Source organism: Rana temporaria, chromosome 8, assembly GCF_905171775.1.
Source record: "Rana temporaria chromosome 8, aRanTem1.1, whole genome shotgun sequence".
Taxonomy (NCBI): domain Eukaryota; kingdom Metazoa; phylum Chordata; class Amphibia; order Anura; family Ranidae; genus Rana; species Rana temporaria.
Window position 1 is genome coordinate 93,664,841 of NC_053496.1, and position 18,678 is coordinate 93,683,518.

The following is an 18,678-nucleotide window of genomic DNA, read 5'->3' on the forward strand; positions in this document are numbered from 1 at the left end:
CAGCTTCTTTCCTTGCAACAGCACAAGGTAAGGGGGGGTGAACTGTGATGTAAGAGAGGGTGGGGGACTCTTGACTTCTGATGGTGGATCGGCTCTTAACATCTGGTGTAAGGTGGTGTGTGGTGCTCAACTTTCCCTTTGAGGACAACCATAATGCCCATGTGGCCCACGATGAGATTGAGTTTGACACTCCTGTTCTAGAGCCATTTTGCCGTGGTCACAGTTTACATAGCTCGGCAGCCATTTTCCTGTAGCCCGCTGGTGATCTTTACCTCAGACGGCGCCATCTTGGAAATGTCTTGGCCTCTTGTGTCAGTTTTAGCCCTGCAAAACGCCGCAAATCTTCCCTGAGGTGACAGAAGCAGCACAGCCAGCACATCAGAGCACACCTCAGGTTTTCAGCTCTCTCTGCAGCCGGGTGGGGTAGTGATTCCTTGGGAGGCCTCTGCTTCTATTTTTGCAGCCAGGAGGTGACCGGTGGGTTGTTCTGTCTTGCAGTACACAGCGGTGGGGCAACATGGAACCTGAACCTGGTGTTTCTGCCTCAGCAATGCCTGAGTTATAAAAAGAAAGGCGCACCAGCCTAGTGTATTACCGTTTGACAGTTTAATAAATAGGTAAGATAAAATAAAACTACTCACAAACGAGATAGTATAAAAAGCTTGTCAACAACGGTATAATGATGAATATCCCTGGAGCCAGTACCGCTGAGCTCTGATGAAGAGGCCTCTGCTGCCTTGAAACGTGTCAGCCAGCAGTGACGCACCTCTTTCCCCCCTATCCGGGATTGTGGCTCGAGGGATATTCATCATCATACCCGTTGTTGACAAGCTTTTTATACTATCTCGTTTGTGAGTAGTTTTATTTTATCTTACCTATTTATTAAACTGTCAAACGGTAATACACTAGGCTGGTGCGACTTTCATTTTCTTCTTTTTGTTCTCTGCTAGGATGTTCCCCGTCCTTGAAGGGCAGCAAGGCCTTTGTTACCCGTTTTGATTTTGTGGAAATTCCCATGTGGAAATATTGACTAACTGTCGGACAACCCACCCGTGCGCAGGAGCTTGTGTGTCTTTTGTGTATTACTATGCCTGAGTTATACTTAAATCCCCCTGCCCCTGCCGCAATGTCGGCTGTCCTTGAGGCGTTTCTCACCAGGTTTGAAGCAGCTAGTGCCCAGAAGTGGGGTACAAAGCGCCCCCTCCCTGAGCCTGCTTCTGGGGATATCTCTGACACAGACTCATTGTCTGCTGTTGCTTCAGGATTTGGTTCTGTCATGTCAGATGATGCAGGCTTAACCCACACGGACTGTGAGGATGACTCTGCCTCACGGTCAGTAAATGATAGAGAATTTGTTAGAGCTTTTATTTCTGCGGTGCGTGATACTCATAAACTTGAGGCTTTGGCGGGGGCACCGGATGTGCCGGTCCCTTTTGCGTTCCGCAAACCGCCCAGCACTGCAAGAGTATTTCCCTGTATTCCATATTTGGAACAATTGCTATGTAAGGAATGGGACACGCCACAGAAAGTTTTTGCTGTTCCTAAAAACTTTGCGGTCCGTTATCCCTTTGAGGAGGACTTTTTGAAAAAGTGGGTGTCTCCTCCATCAGTGGACCCTCCCGTGTCCAGACTGAGTAAAGCAACCACATTGCCTGTGGAAGGGGCTCCCGCTTTTGCGGACCTGATAGGAGAGTGGAGGCTGTGGACGCTCTATGTTCATAGTTGTGGGTTCGGCTGTGAGACCGGTTGTGGCCGGGTCTCTGGTGTCGCAGACACTGACTGAACGGGCAAAGTTGTTGCTGCAGAAGCTGGAGGAGCAGGATGCTTCAGAGACCTGCAAGGACCTAGCTGAACAATTGGTTCAGGGTCTAAAATGTCTGAGTCGGCCCTGGATACGCTTCCCTTGCTTTCCAGAGCCTCCGCCTATGCGGTGGTACTATGCCGCCTTGTGTGGCTGAAATGCTGGTCTGTGGACCAATCCTCCAAGAAGGCCTTGGTGAATTTGCCCTTTAAGGGTGAGCGGCTTTTTGGGGCGTCCCTTGATGACATCATTAAGGATGCCACAGGTGGTAAGAGCACACTGTTCCCACAGTCTGGGAAGGTCAAGGAGCCTTGTCGAAGGCAAGGGCCCTCTTTTACTACCCCAAAGCATTTTTTTCGTGCACCCAGTGCGGCGGGAAAAAGTTTGCAAGGTGCTAAGGCGCCCGCTGCAGGGCAGAAGCACCACTGGTTCCGCAAGCCTGCGGACAAACCTGCTTCCGCATGAAGGTCTGCCCCCCGCCCGTGTTTCGGGTGGGGGGGCGGCTTCGCGGCTCGGTGGAGGTCTCTTCTCTCCGACTGTTGGGTTTGCAAAGTAGTTTCCTCGGAGTACAAGATAGGGTTTCTCTCTTGTCCACCAAACAGATTCTTTCCTTCCAACCTCCAGCTTCCTCCGGTTCAGGGGCTGTCCAGGATCTTCTGGTCAGGGGAGTGATTGTACCAGTTCCCTCGTTGGAACGGTTTCAGGGGTTTTACTCCAATCTGTTCGTAGTACCCAAGAAGGAAGGGGTCCGGCCAATCCTGGACCTCGAGGCCCTCAATTGCTTTGTCAAGGTGCAAAAATTCCGTATGGTGTCGATTCGCTCGGTGATGGCAGCACTCCATCAGGGGGACTGCATGGCGTCCTTGGATATCATGGACGCATACCTACATGTTCCCAAATGCACGAAGCACCAGAGGTTTCTGCGCTTTGCGAAAGGAGAGGACCACTTTCAATTTGTGAAAAAGTGGTCTGGCCTCGGCACCACGGGTTTTCACCAAGGTGCTCGCCCCGATACTGGCCCTGCTGAGACAGCGAGAGATCGCTATCATGGGATATCTGGACGACCTTCTCCTGAGAGCTTCCTCAGGCTCAGTTAGAAGAGGACGTGTCTATCACGTGTCAGACTCTCCAAGAGTTCGGCTGGCTTCTGAATATCCAGAAGTCAGTGTTGGTTCCATCTCTGCGTCTGAAATACCTAGGACTAGTCCTGGATTCCGCGGAGGCGAGAGTTTTTCTCCCAACAGAGAAACTCCAGACACTGCATTCTGCGGTACAGCAGTTGTTGACCCAGAAGTGGTCGTCTCTTCGATTCTGCATGAGGGTTCTGGGTCTGATGGTGGCCTCTTTCGAGGCTGTTCCTTATGCCAAGTTCCACACCAGGGAACTACAGAAGGAGATTCTGTCACGTTGGGACAAGCTCCCGTCTTCTCTGGATTACCAGATTCAGTTGAGTCAACTGGTCAAGTCTTCCCTGGTATGGTGGCTGACGTCTCCGGTGCTTCAGACAGGGAAGTTGTTTCTGCCGTGCCAATGGACAGTGGTCACGACGGATGCCAGCCTCTCCGGCTGGGGGGGGCGTTTGGGGCACCCAGTCAGCCCAGGGGCGCTGGTCTCAGGAGGAGTCCCGCCTTTTAATCAATGTTCTGGAGCTCCGAGCAATCAAGCTGTGCCTTGCCAGGTGGTCCCTGGAGCTGCAGGGCCGACCGGTCAGGATCCAGTCCGACAACGCCACGGCCGTGGCGTACGTCAATCATCAGGGAGGCACACGGAGTTCAGCTGCAGCGATGGAGGTCGCGCACATCCTTCGGTGGGCCGAAAGGTCCGTTCCGGCTCTGTCGGCCGTGTACGTTCCGGGAGTACAGAATTGGCAAGCCGACTTCCTAAGTCGCCAAACACTAGACCAAGGAGAGTGGTCACTTCACCCGGAGGTGTTTCAGAGTCTGTGCCGAAAGTGGGGCACTCCAGACGTGGACCTTCTAGCGTCCCGTTTCAATCAGAAGATGCCACAGTTCGTGGCCAGGTCAAAGGACCCATGGGCGGATGCGTCGGACGCGTTGGTGGCGCCTTGGGGTCACTATCGCCTAATTTACGCCTTCCCTCCTCTGAAGCTTTTTCCTCGCCTGCTGCGCAGAGTGGAAGCCGAAGGGATTCCAACAATCCTGATCGCCCCAGATTGGCCGCGCCGCTCCTGGTACGCGGACCTGGTGCGTCTGGTGGCAGACGTTCCCTGGCGTCTAACCCTGAGAGAAGATCTTCTGTTGCAGGTCCGATCCTCCACCCTGCTTTACAGTCGCTGGCTTTAACGGCGTGGCTGTTGAGAGCCAGGTACAGAAGGACCGAGGCCTATCAGGCTCGGTGGTCTCTACCATGCTGCGTGCACGGAAGTCTACCTCACGTAGGATTTACCATCGTACGTAGAAGGCCTACATCTCTGTGTGAGGAGATGAAGTGGCACCCTCGCTCTTACGTAGTGTCCAGGATTCTGCTGTTTTTACAGCAGGGCGTGGATCAGGCTCTCGCCTTGAGTACGGTTAGGAGTCAGATTTCGGCTCTGGCCGTTTACTTTCGGCGACCCTTGGCGGCGCACTCCTTGGTACGTACGTTTGTACAGGGGGTCCGACATGTGGCCCCTCCGGTACGCCATCCGCTGCCCCCATGGGACTTGAATTTAGTCCTTTCGGTGCTTCAGGGTGCTCCCTTTGAGGACATCCGAAAGATCCCTTTGTTGACTCTGTCACAGAAGGTGGCTTTTCTGGTGGCAATTACCTCGATCAGACGAGTATCTGAACTGGCGGCCTTGTCTTGCAAGGCTCCCTACTTGGTCATCCATAAGGATAAGGTGGTACTGCGACCTCAGCCGTCTTTTCTCCCGAAAGTGGTTTCGGCTTTTCACATAAATGAGGACATTGTTCTTCCATCCATATGTCCTCAGCCGAAAAACCAAAAGGAGGCCACTTTACATTCCCTGGATGTGGTTCGGGCCCTACGAGTGTACTTATCTGCTACCGCTCCGTTCCGGAAGTCGGACTCACTGTTCGTGTCGGTGGCTGGTCCCGAAAAGGGTCTGGCAGTCTCGTCGGTCACCATTTCTAGCTGGATCCGACAGCTTGTGCTTCAGGCCTATGCCCTGAAGGGGCGGGCGCCTCCCTTTCGGGTTTTGGCGCATTCGACCAGGGCGATCGGTGCCTCTTGGGCTTTCCGGCATCAAGCCTCTGTGTTACAGGTGTGTAAGGCAGCGACCTGGTCGTCGGTCCACACTTTTTCAAAGTTTTAAAAGGTGGATGTGAGTGCATCTTCTGATGCCTCCTTCGGCCGCAAAGTGTTACAGGCGGCAGTTTAAAGTTGTAGTTCCTCCATTGAATATCTCCGGTTTTGTTAAGGGTGTAACTTGGTTTGCTGTGTTGTTTTCCCACCCCTCAAATTTTTTGACACTGCTTGGGGACGTCCCTAAGGTCAAAGGCTGCTGTGTCCGTCCAAGAACGAAAGAGAAAATAGGATTTTTGTACTCACCGTAAAATCCATTTCTCTGAGTTCATGGACGGACACCGCACCCACCCCTTCTTTTGTTTGTACTGCTTGTTACGAACGGGAGCTGCTAGAGCAGGGTGTGGGTTATACCCGGGGAACCACGCCCCCTGGGAGGAGCTGCACTGAGGAAGGTGTTAACACTTAAAGTGCTTTGTTTCTGCCTCACTCTCCTGAAGGAAGCGGATTTAACCCTAAGGTCAAAGGCTGCTGTGTCCGTCCATGAACTCAGAGAAATGGATTTTACGGTGAGTACAAAAATCCAATTTTTTTGGGGGGAGGGGGCTCTCAAGGGGTTAAACCTTTATTATGGGGGGTAGGGGGCTACCCTGAACCTAAAGGGGCCTAACACTAACTGCCCTGCAACTTTTTACTGTCACAAATGACACTAAATGCAGTAATCAGTAAATAAATGATCACTGCAATCGGTGACACTGTGACTGGGGGCTGGGGGGGGGTGACTGGGACGAATTTGTGTGCCTGTGTGTAACTGTGTTAGTGTGCTGTTTGTTGCAACTCACTTGTGATGTCTTCTCTTCTCGCCGGACGAAAACACCGACAGGAGGAGAGATGACATCACTTCCTCTGCCTGTATTTACATTACACAGGCAGAGGCGGAAGGTGATTTGCTGGGAGCGATCATGAGGGGGTGGCCAGAAACTAACAGCCGCCCCCTCATCCCGGATCACTCCCACAGCAAACGGGACCACCGCAAGTACCGGGGGGTCCCGATCGGACCCCCGACTCAAGGCAGGCACGTACAGGTACGTTGATGTGCCTGTCCGTGCCATTCTGCCGACGTATATGTACATGCGGCGGTCCTTAAGTGGTTAATGTCAAACTTGGGCTTGCTTTTTTTTGCACAGATGCTCAATTCTGGGTCGAACTTGAGATAAGCACACACAGATTTCTTCTTCAACTCTAAGTAAGCGATTTCGCTTCTTGCTCTTGATGCTTGTTAAACAGGAAAAAGCTTGCTCACACATGTAGGAAGTAGAAAAATGCAGCAAAACATTCAATGCCTTTCTGTAAATGGCAGGATACTCTTCTTTGACTGAAATCCAGAATTTGTCGAAGGATACATCATTAAACCTCATTCTGAGGGTTCGATCAGACTTTTTCAGTAGGTTCATATGATTAAAAATGTCCGCTAAGTATGCCAGTTTCTGCAGCCACCCTTTATCTTCAAAGCACTCGGCAAAATCTGACCTACAAATTTCTTGAAAGTACTTCTTTAGTTCTTCTTTCAGCTCATACACTCTGTGGAGAACTATTATGAACTCTCCTAAATTCAGTCTGATCCAGCTGTGTGCTCCCCCTCTCTGCATCACCACTTCCATATACAGGATGTCACCTGTGGCGTCAGTCACATGCTCCATCTCTCTGCTTAACCCCCCAGTCTGTCCATCGCATCAGGGGTCCCCTAATCACATCAGAGCCCACCTTTAACATCAGAGGCCCCCACCAGTGTCAGATTCGCCTCCCTCCATCACATCACATTACAATCCTTACTTCACATTCAAATCCCCCCTGAATACATGTGAACCCATCAGAGTTGCTCCTTCACATGAATCCCCATATCACATCAGAGCTTCCACATTACATCAGAGGGTCTCCCCATCACATCAGACCCCTATCATATCAAAGTCCCCCCTTTTTATGCAAGAATTTTCTATCACATCAGAGTCACCCCTATACATCAGAGGCCCCTTTACATGAGTTTCCCAATCACAGCGGAGCATCCCCATCACAGCAGAGGCCACAGTCCCTCATTCACATCGGAGGCCCCCCATTACATCAAAGTCCCCCCTATACACAGGAATCTTCCATCACATCAAAGTCGCCCCTATACATCAGAGTCTCCCTTTACATGAGTCTTCCAATCACAGCAGAGGTCTCCCCATCATAACAGAGCCCCCCTATACATAAGAACCTTCCATCACATTAAAGTCCATCACATTAAAGTCACCCTATACTTAGGAGGCCCCTTTTACACAAGTCCCCCCATTACATTGAAGCCTCTCCATTGCATCAAAGGCCCCCCATCACATAGAGCCCAATCCTTACCCCCCCCCCAGTCATACATACCCCCTCTCTCAGAGCCCTCCAATAACACAGATCCCTTTTCACAAAGCCCTACCTTTTTTTATTTCAGCAGCATGGCAGAGGGCTGGAGATAAAGGAGGTTTCAAGGAGAGATAGATCCTGCACCCTGGCTTTAGTAAGGCATTCCCCTTCCAATCCAGCCATGTGCTCTCTGAGACACACATACACATACACACACACACACACACACACACTGCTCTGACAGCTCTCACCTCCCGATCCAGCCACATGCTGTGTCCCTGCTGGCTCTGTGACTCCTGCAGCTCCCGTTTCCCAATGCCACCATGTGCCCCTACCAGCTCCGTCCATCTACCTCACCCCCCATCATTTAAAACCCTGCCACATGCCCCTGTTGAGAAACACTGTTGAGAAACACTGGAGTCCAGCCACATGCCCCTGCCAGCTCTGCCCCCACCCCCACCATCACTAACCTCCAGCCATGTGGTCCGATGGCTCTCTGTCCCTCCTGCACTCTGCATTGCTGCAGCTATAGCTGTGGTAATGCAGAGTGCAGGGGAAACAGAGAGCCATCGGAGCACATGGCTGGAGGTTAGTGAGAGAGAGCCGCTGTAAGAGCTCACCTTCTGATTGAGCCACTTGTATCTTCCCAGTCAGCGTTGCCATATAAGACCTCCTCCTTCGGCTCCCATTCTTGCTCTCTGCACTGCTCCCCTGCTCTGCCCCCTGACCTTATAGGAGCCGGAACTATAGAAGTATCATCAGTCATTCATGTGTGTCATCAGCAGTGCGCATGAAGGATAACATTGAAATTAAATTCAGTGGTATACATCCGCCGCCATTAGGTAGATTTCCTGCAGGAACGCCTGGGGACTTCCGGCTAAAACCTGGTTGAGAAACACTGTCCTAGACATTCAGACTTGCCCTTGTCATTACTAAAGGTTGCTGGATGGGACATCCTGCCTCTCTTTCCACTGTTGCTAGGTGAATTAGACAGCCTTCAGACTACAGGTCTGAATGATAAGCTAGGGTTCCATCTCAACCAGATCTGTTGGACCTTCATGGGCTTTTCAGCACCCATCATCTGTCTCTCAAATGTGTAAGGCTGCCACCTGGTCTTCTATTCACACCTTAAAGTTTTAACTGGGGATATTCGGGCCCCCAACTGATGCCAGTTTAGGTTGCAAGGTGCTTCAAGCTGCTCTTTGTATATTAGGGCTGTCCTTACAGCAGCGTTTGCCAGTGTCCAGTCACCTTAAGGCAGCTGAATAACTTGTGGTCTAAGACTTGTTGATGCAGTGTCCTGTAATGCACTCCAATAAAATGTATTTTACTGGTCAAAATCCTGTTTCTTCTTTGTAGGATCTTTTAAAGAGATTACACATGGGGAATGAGCATGTATTGCAAAGATTCACTTTTTTTATTTATTTTTTTATTTGGCTTGACACACATTTTAAAGCAGCATACTCCCATAACTAAGAAATAGTGGTCTGTAAAAAATGGCTAATAATTTATGGGCTCAAAAACTGATATTGTCTATAAAATGTATCAATACAAAGATGAGCTTCCTTTTTTATTTTTTATGATTTTCATGAGATTGCAGCCCTTTGCTAACTAGCTAATATGTTTTTATCAAACATATTTGGTAATATACTTTTAAAATGTCATTGGTTGTTACTTTTAGCAAAACAAATGTTTTTTGTGTCCCTATCACCCTTTTGCCCTTGGTAAGAAAAGTAATTTCAGTCTTTGATTGGCGTTTTCAGTGCATAGACAGTTCACTTAGTCACAATTTAAAATTAGGTTTCCATTGAACCTCCAGTGCTCTGTAGTGCTTGACATCATCTACTTAATTTAAGTCATGACTCGGTGGTTCAGTAAATAATCAGTAGTTCTGGCTAGAAATATTTGGGAGAGTAAAAATGCGAGAGAAGAGTAAAACCATTTTAGAAAATTATTTTAAGATCTTTTGGCAGTGTTTTTGCAAATTTTAAATGGGTTACCTTTTTCTTCCCCTGAAAAAGTAATTTGGAGAGGAGCATGATTTTCTCATTAAGAAGTAAAGAATGAAAGCAATGTTTATAGAGAATGTAGGTAAAACACAGCAGTTTGATCAGCTTTAATGATATAATATTGTGTTGTGAATATAATTTAATTTAGGATTGTGTAACATTTTCTGTTTCATTATGTTTATTAAAATTTTACAACCTTAACAAAGAAATTGGTCATTCTGAAGATCACAAATTTGTATAGCCATACTGCAACATAGGAAGAAAATATGGTCAATATCAACATACCAATAAGGCACAGGTGATCAGTAATATCTAAGTAATTTTACCCATGAGTGGGACGCTCCTATGTTATATCATGATACTCTTCTCCACCCCCCCCCCCCCCATTCCATAACAACTACTTGATGTCCGCAAAGATGAAATCAGTATTACAATCTTGAACAGATGATGGAGTACTGTTTTGTCCCTGAGTAAAATGAGAGGAGAAAAGAAGAACCAGGGCCTATTTAATGGCTGCCACCATGCCCTTACGATGTGGGAATTTGAAAGAACCGTATGCAGGGGTTCCAAACGTTCCCAAATCTCAAAGTGTCTTTCAAAATGCTAACCATCTTTTCGTTGATCATTATCCATGTCAATTTGCGTTTCATCACCTCCAGGTCTACCACCATGCTTTTCTGGGTGGCTGCTATTGTGTTTTGGCCACCAAGAACATAAAGAACATTAAGGTTCAAATGCATCTGGAAACCCCAATGGGTTACTTGAGAAGTGCAACCTTGGAGTTTAACAATATTAATCATGTTCACCAAGTAAAGCAATGCATGTACTCTTATCCAAAATCGTCAGTCCTTGGCATATGTCCACCACACATGATACATGGTTCCCACCTGCCCTCATAACAAAGCAAAGATGCTGGGTACATCCTGGAGAGGCGTTCGGGACCGGGTACCATCGAGAGAGTACAATGTAGCTGCCCTCAATGAGGGTGACCCTTTTATGGTCTGAGGGACCATGTTTTCGATTCTTCCTCGCCTATCTCTGTTCTCAGGTCTCGCTCTCAGGCAAGCATATGAGTAGCTTGGCTTTCATGTTAACTCGTTTATGCAATGTTGAGATGCCACCCCTCTGAGCCTTTCCATGGAAACATCTGTTTTCATAAGCTGTTCATGTAGTAATATCCGTTGTTTATTGCAGCGTACACAGAAAAGGCTAAATCTACTATAAGCTGTAGAGCTCAGAGGTAAGAATCTCCAACTGTTAGATAATATAGGAAGATGGGTGACTTTATGCTACAGGAATGTGTGGAGACTGAAGCGCCTACAAGAAAAATCTCATAACTGCAGAGAGTGGGAGAATATGGGACACAAGGTCGCTTTTCATTGTTGAGGGGGGATCCACAGGCAGTGGAGGGCACACCTGAGCTTCCTGAGTGATTGGGGAGGTAGGGTATCTTCCCACTGGACCAATACAGTCGTTTGATGGCCAGCTTTAACCAATTCCCCACCCGGCCAATTCTGACATTCCTCTCCTACATGTAATAAATCTTCTTTTTTTTTTGCCAGAAAATTACTTATAACCCTCAAAGATTATGTATTTTATAAGCAGAGGCCCTAGAGAATAAAATCAAGGAGAGCAGCGCCATTTAAGTATAGCAACGGAAACATGTTTTCCTAATATAAAAGAGCAACTCACAAGATTGAGAAGATGATCACCGCTTGGTAAAGCAGGTGATCATCCACTAGTGGAGCCAGAGTCCATGCCGCTTCAAGTGCGAGGCTGAATGTGCCGGCTGCTTTGGTAGCTGCCAGCACTTCCATAGGGTTCTGGTACACTCCGATGTGGGGATGATCGCACTTCCGGTTCCGAAGTTAGCAGGTGGGGCACGTGTTCGGAGCATGCATACTTATTTCTTGGGCATTACTGTGAGACATCTTTGTTTAGGCTTATGTAGATAGTGGTGGAGACCGAGATGGTATGACTATGCCCACATCACCACGGCAACCTGACGCACTACAAAGTGACTCCTAATTCTTGTTAACACTGCATACTCGGTGCTTAAAAACATAATAGTAAATAAAAGACTACTTACTGTTGTAGACATACCGGTAAGTAATAAGTAAGACCATATTTTGCCTAAATAAAAGCTATGCATTTATAATACCTAAAAGAACAGAATGAATATCTATTTGTATATTTGCTGTATACTGTGCAATATATATAAAAATATTACCAAGATTAATATTAAAATATTACTTTCATATAATCTCAGGTCATATAAAAATAAGCAAGGGTTAAAAATTAAACATTGAAAACGTGCTTACTGGCCTGTTTAGGGACTGGACACTTGGAACACTGAATATTTGGAATTTGTGTATATGTGTGTGTGTGTGTGTATATATATATATATATATATATATATATATATATATATATATATATATATATATATATATATATATATATTTATTTTTATTTTTTTATTTTTTTCTGTATCTATTCTCATGGTGGTAACCAGAGGATTAAAAACGTGAAGATCTTAAAGTGGATGTAAAGCCACTCTCATCCTTTCTAAACTACTGACATATTGCTGATCTATAAGGATATACATGCCTCCTGCATGTATCCTTACCTGTCAAAGGTCTCCCCTCTGTCTGTTATAAGAACTGAAAAACTGAAGATTCTGTGGGTGGATCTGTTGTCTGGAGCTCTGTGGGTGGAGTCATGATGTCAGTAGACTCCCCTCCCACCTCTACACTCCCCTTACACCAAATGCTATGATCACTAACATTCAGTCAAAATCCAGAAAAGTAACCACATGACTTCAGAAAACGAGTGGGCGTGGGAATTAAAAAACGAGTGGGCGTGGGAATTAAAAAATAATGCCTGTCTCCAGGCTAGTGCATGAGATATGTAAATAACCTGTTGCTCACAGCAAGGGGGCGGAAAGGACTAAGGTTTTTCTCTGTAAGTCCGTTTTATTTTACTGAACAATAAGAGGATTGTTCAGAGCTGGATTAACTCTGTGTGGCAAGACTGGGCACAGATGATAGGAAATCTTATACTCTACATTGTGACAGCAAAGAAAACTTTTTTTTTCGGGTTTACATCCACTTTAAATGCGTGGGGAGGACTACATAGGAGGATGACTGATATTAATTTGATCATACCATAATAGTGAAATCAAATAACATAAGAGTGTCAGCTATGTGGAAAGGATCAATATACTGAAATTAAATGATAAATCTACAGTTGAACTCCTTCACTGGGATAATTATAGAAGGGAACCAATCTCTAGTTCGTCATTCAACCCACCTGGGGCCAAGGTATCTAGGGTATAGATCCAGTACATTTCTCGTGCAAAGAGGCATTTGTAGTGTTTAGCTGTGGGGAAGTCTTTTGGCATAGCCTAAATTAGCCATACTCTCAATCCAATTCCTGGAAGGATTTTTCATGAAACTATAAAAAGTGTCTGGGGACACTGTTTGTTTGTCTGAACCACCTTCTACAAAATGCCAATGTTCCCCAAACCCTTTTCTGAGGGTACAGATGTTGCGAAAAATTTAAAATTGCCTGCATGGGCATTATAAGCAATAAAACACACTCGGAAAAGCAGGTGAAAAAACCTGGGCTGGTATAATGTTTACGCTAACATGTAAACTCCTTTCGTCCATGAGTGACATGTTTTATAGATGAGGCACAATGGTTTGCAGCATTTAAACATGCCTCTGATGTTGAAAAGGGTAAGAGGACTGTTGGTGACTGGACGAAGGGGTTTGATTCTTCTGAGTGCTATTTAGGTTTTGATGTCCCTAGCTCATCTATAGGAATATTTTGGTTGATCTGTAAGGGCGGCCTTACAGGGGTTGTAAAGGTTTGAACAGTGTCTCCCCGCAGAGATGTAGTCCCAAGGGAGGGGGCGTGCATGCTGACTAACCCCCAGCCAGAATGGCTCAGATGATGGGGGCAAGCTTACTGAGGAGATACAAGAAGGGAGAAATTCAAAAAACATTTAGAAGGGAAATCGAAGGAAAAGTTAAGTGAACCAACAATGCAAAAAATAAAAAACAAACCTTTACAACCCCTTTAGGTGGGGATCTTCATGGAATATCCATACTATTTTCCTAAATGGAGTGTGGAGTTGTTTAGTGAATCTTAGAGGTTGTGGATATCGAGTGGCAGTGTTATACTAAGCGTTTTGTTGTTCTCCACCTTGTGAGTTGCTCTTTTATATTTGGAATAAAAGTGGTTTGTTGCTACACTTGGATAGCTCTGCTCTCTTCTCTAGATTTTTGTTCCCAGAGTTCCTTCTAGCTCTTTTTTGAGCTGATAGCCACTGAGATCAACAACACCTTCCGACCATCTTATCCACTTATTCATTATTGAACTTCAAAGACTGTTCATTATCTACATTATATACCAATGCAAGTCTCTATATGAGCCGATTCCACCTATCTCCAGTGTGCCAATAATATCTGTTGTTTCCTAGAGAATAAAATGGTAGGTGTTGTAATTTTTTTTGTCACACAGTATTTGCGCAGCGTTGTTTTTTTTTTTTTCTTAAATGCAATCTAAAAAACATATATGCTTTTTAATGAATTTAAGTGCACACAACAAAAATAGAATACCCATTTTTTGTATAATATAAAAAAATTATGTTACAATGAGAAAATAAATACCCAACGTCGGTTTAAAATTGTGCACGCCTATGGAATGGCTCCAAACTACAGTATCTACAAATCTCTATAGGCGTTGCTTTAAAAGCCTTTATAGGTTACCAGTTTAGAGTTACATAAGAGGTCTGGTGCTAGAATTATTGCTCTCGCTTGAACGTTCGTGTCTATATCTCACATGTTTTGGTACAAACACTGTTTACATATGCATGTGGGACTTGCGTATGTGTCCACCTTTGCGTAAGAACAGGGGGGACAGGGAAGCTTTAACTTTTTTTATTTTATTTTACACTTTTTTAGCAGGATCGCTGTTTGAACCTCTAGTGCCATGCGCTTTGGCCGAAAGATGTTTCTACTGTCGCTTGTCTGTTTGGGTTCCTATTTTTTCCTTTGGTCCTTTTGCTGTTATTCTGTTCCCCACTCCTTGACTCATTGCTTGGGTACATTGTTTATGAATTCAAGATAATGTTTAAAGGGGTTGTAAAGGTAAAAGTTTCTTCACCTTATTGCATCCTATGCATTAAGGTGAAAAAATTTCAGGCAATAACGACATCCGCCCCGACATCCTCTTCGCCGCTTAGCCTGGCCGTTGATTGGCTAGAGCAGATGGATTGAAAGCAGTGCAGCCATTGGCTGGCTCTGCTGTCAATCACATTCAATGATGCGGCGCACCAGGGGGCAGGCCGAGTGATACAGTGATCGGCTATAGCCTCTCGCTGTATCACGGGAGCGCGCCCGCAAGGACTCCACAACATGCGAGTTTGCTTGCATGAATGTGTGGAGTTCTTGCGGGGAGGACCAGAGACAGCCGCAGAGGGAACCCAGAAGACGTGGATCAGGGCCACTCTGTGCAAAACAAGCTACACAGTGGAGCAAAGTATAACATGTTTTTTTTTTTTTTCTTCTTGTTCTTCACAACTGCTTTAAGATGACATACCTGTAAATTCCATACCTTGGAGTATAATACAGGACACACGTCCCTCCCCTCTTTCATCCCCTTACTACTGCTAACAAAGTGGAGCCTCACAGAGAGGTGGAGATTGGAGGTTAGATAGATTAGGTGTCAGTTCGAGCAAAGCTTTTCCCAGTGTCAAGTCACCATAAGCTAACACTACATAACTCATGATTTAGGAGTCTATTCTTATGACTTGTACTGTTCCCCAAGATATGGCTTTTTTAGGTAGGTATGTATGTGTATAAGTATATATATATTCTCAGTTTGTATGCATTAACATAACATTGCGTTCCACTGACAAATATATACTGTGTGTGTGTGTGTGTATGTATGTATGTATGTGTGTGTTTGTGTGTGTGTATATATATATATATATATCTATAAAATCTCTATCTCTCTTTAAACTTGTAGAATAAATGCCCCGAATATGTGTTCCTCGTATAGCTTTAGGCTATATTTATTTTAGGCTACATTCAAACAGATTCCACAGAGGCTGACACCGAACAAGTGTCTTGAAAGCAAAGATTGGCACATGTAGATCCGTGGCCATTAATTGAATGAGTGTACTTGGCAGACAGATGAATAAATGTACTTGTTTGTGTATTGGCTTGAAAATGTAGTCTGTTTTATATTTTTATTTTAAACATAATCAGATAATCAGTTGTTTACAGTTTCAGTAAATATGCAAACCTTTCATTTTTTTTTTTTTTTTTTTTAGCTCCTCAAAGAAACTTTGAAATTGCTTTCAAAATGTTTGATCTGAATGGAGATGGAGAAGTAGACATGGAAGAATTTGAACAGGTAGGATATGTTTTCTATATACAGAGCATGCAAGTTGAGTGGTTCTAAATCCTGGACATTTTAACCTTAAAGTGACACTATAGGTTCGTTTTTTATTTTGTTTAAATAACAAACATGTCATACTTACCTCCACTTTGCAGCTCGTTTTTGCAGTGTGGCATCAGATAAGCCCCTCTCTCCCAAGGGGGGTTGTTTTGCGGGCGCACTCGCGAGTCCTGCATTTGGCGTCCATAGCTACCAAATGCAGGACTCGCCGCGGGACTTTCCAGGGGTCGGTAATAGTAAGTCGGGTTTACAACCCCTTTGATACATTCTTTGCATTGGTGTAAAAAAAAGGTCCCAGTGATTATACTTGCCTATCTCGATCCAGTGCTGTGCCTGTCTGCAGTGGCAATCTTCTTTGGTGATTGATGGGATCTGTAGTCCTCCTTTTTCTGCTGGAACATATTGGACTGTTTTAACGAATACATAATTTCATGAGCTGCACCCTTTTGTATAAAAATTCTGTTTGGTTTATGGGATGATCTTTTGTGCTAGCTGCAATGCGGCGTGGCATGGAAGCTATCAGCCTGTGGCACTGTTGAGGTGTTATGGAAGACCAGGATGCTTCAATAGCAGCCTTCAGCTCTTCTGCATTGTTTGGTCTCATGTCTCTCATCTTTCTCTTGGCAATGCCCCATAGATTCTCTATGGGGTTCAGGTCAGGCGAGTTTTCTGGCCAATCAAGCACAGTAATCCCACAGTCATTGAACCAGGTTTTGGTGCTTTTGGCAGTGTGGGCAGGTGCCAAGTCCTGCTGTAAAATGAAGTCCGCATTCCCCATAGAGCTCGTCTGCGGAAGGAAGCACAAAGTGCTCCAAAATCTCCTGGTAGACGGCTGCATTGACCCTGGACTTAATAAAGCACAGTGGACCAACACCAGCAGATGACATTGCTCCCCAAATCAACACAGACTGTGGAAACTTCACACTGGACTTCAAGCATCTTGCAGTGTTGTGCCTCTCCATTCTTCCTCCATACTCTGGGTCCTTGGTTTCCAAATGAGATGCAAAATTTGCTCTCATCAGAAAAGAGGACTTTGGACTACTGAGCAACAGACCAGGTGTGTTTTTCTTTAGCCCAGGTGAGACACTTCTGACATTGTTGTTCAGGAGCGGCTTGACAAGAGGAATACGACATTTGAAGCCCATGTCCATGGAGGGTGTCAAGGATGGTTTTCTGCACAACTGTCATGTCAGCAGTCTTTCCCATGATTGTGATTCCTACTGAAACAGACTGAGGTACCATTTAAAGGCTCAGGAACCCTTTGCAGGTATTATGGCTTATTATAATTTGTTATTATATAAATGAAAAAAGACTGAACATTTAGAATATTTTTTATGTTCTGCTATAAAACATATCCAATAAAAAAGCAAATTTCTTCATATATTTAGGCCAAAATGTATTCTGCTACATGTCTTTGTTTAAAAAAATCCCAATTCGCATATATTTGTTTTCATGAATGTTCTAACGTCTACAAACTATGGTATACTGTGTATATTGGAATTTTTATTTATAATTTTTTTTTATACTAGTAATGGTCAGCAACTTATAGTGGGACTGTGATACACGGACATCACCAGTGACACTAATACAGTGATTAGTGCTAATACTATATACTGTAGCAATGACACTGGCTGGGTAGAGGTTAACATTTAGGGGCAACCCCGGAAGGATTTGCCCCCTTAATGACCAGACTGCTTTTTGTGATATGGCACTGCATTGCTTTAACTGACAATTGCACGATCACGTGATGTACCCTCACAAAATTTTATGACTTTTTTTTTCCACAAATAATTTTTTGCGCTATAAAAAAGCGTAAATTTTTGGGGAAAAAAGGCAATATTTTTTACTTTTTTGCTATAATCTATATCCCCCAAAAAATATATAAAAAAAGAATGTCTTCTGAAGTTTAGGGCGATATGTATTCTACATATTTTTGGTAAAAAAATCAATATCAATAAGCGTATATTGATTGGTTTGCGAAAAAGTTATAGTGTCTACAAAATAAAGGGATATATTTATAGCTTTTTATTAATTTACTTATTTATTTATTTTTTACTAGTAATGGCGGACTGCGACGTTGCAGCGGACAGATCGGACACCTTTTACACATTTTTGGACCACTAACTTTTATACAGCAATCAGAGCTTAAAATGGCTACTGATTACTGTATAAATGTCACTGGCAGGAAAATAGTTTAACACTAGGGGGTGATCAAGGGGTTAAATGTGTGTTCTAGGGAGTGATTATAACTGTGGGGGGGGGTGGGATTGCCTGAAGGAGGAGACATATCGCTGTTCATACTTACCGTATTTGCCGGCTTGTAAGACGACCTTTTGGATGCAAAAAAATGCATCCAAAGTCGGGGGTCGTCTTTTACGCCGATCTGTCTCCGTCAGGCTACGGACATCCATGTTTCAGGCTGCGGGCATCCATGATTCAAAAGCCGCGCCTCCTCCTCAGACTGTTCTGTGATATGCAGAACACTCATTTTCCCAGCAGGGCCTCTGTTCAGTGTTTCCTGCCTATCACGGATGCCTTCTCATCCTCGGATGAGAGGACGTCCATGATAGGCGGAACACTGAACAGAGGCCCCGCTGGGAAAATTATTGTTCCGCCTATCACGGAACAGTCTGAGGAGGAGGCTCGGCTTTTGAATCATGGATGCCTGAAACATGGATGTCCGCAGCAAAAAAATAAGGTAGGGAGATCGTCTTGGCCGGCACAGTGGAGGCATGGGATGGCACAGTGGGGGCATGGGATGGCACAGTGGGGGCATGTAATGGGATGGCACAGTGAGGCATGTAA

General features: G+C 45.1%; 1 protein-coding gene across 5 annotated transcripts in view; it reads left to right on the forward strand.

The window, feature by feature from the left end:
* The window catches only part of MICU1 (mitochondrial calcium uptake 1), a 297,161-nt gene that overhangs the window by 167,943 nt on the left and 110,540 nt on the right, over positions 1–18,678 (forward strand). For all 5 annotated transcript variants that reach the window (XM_040362305.1, XM_040362304.1, XM_040362306.1 and 2 more), the window contains one exon: positions 15,746–15,828. In XM_040362305.1, the coding sequence (XP_040218239.1) occupies positions 15,746–15,828 (83 nt within the window). The remainder of the gene's footprint in view (positions 1–15,745; positions 15,829–18,678) is intronic.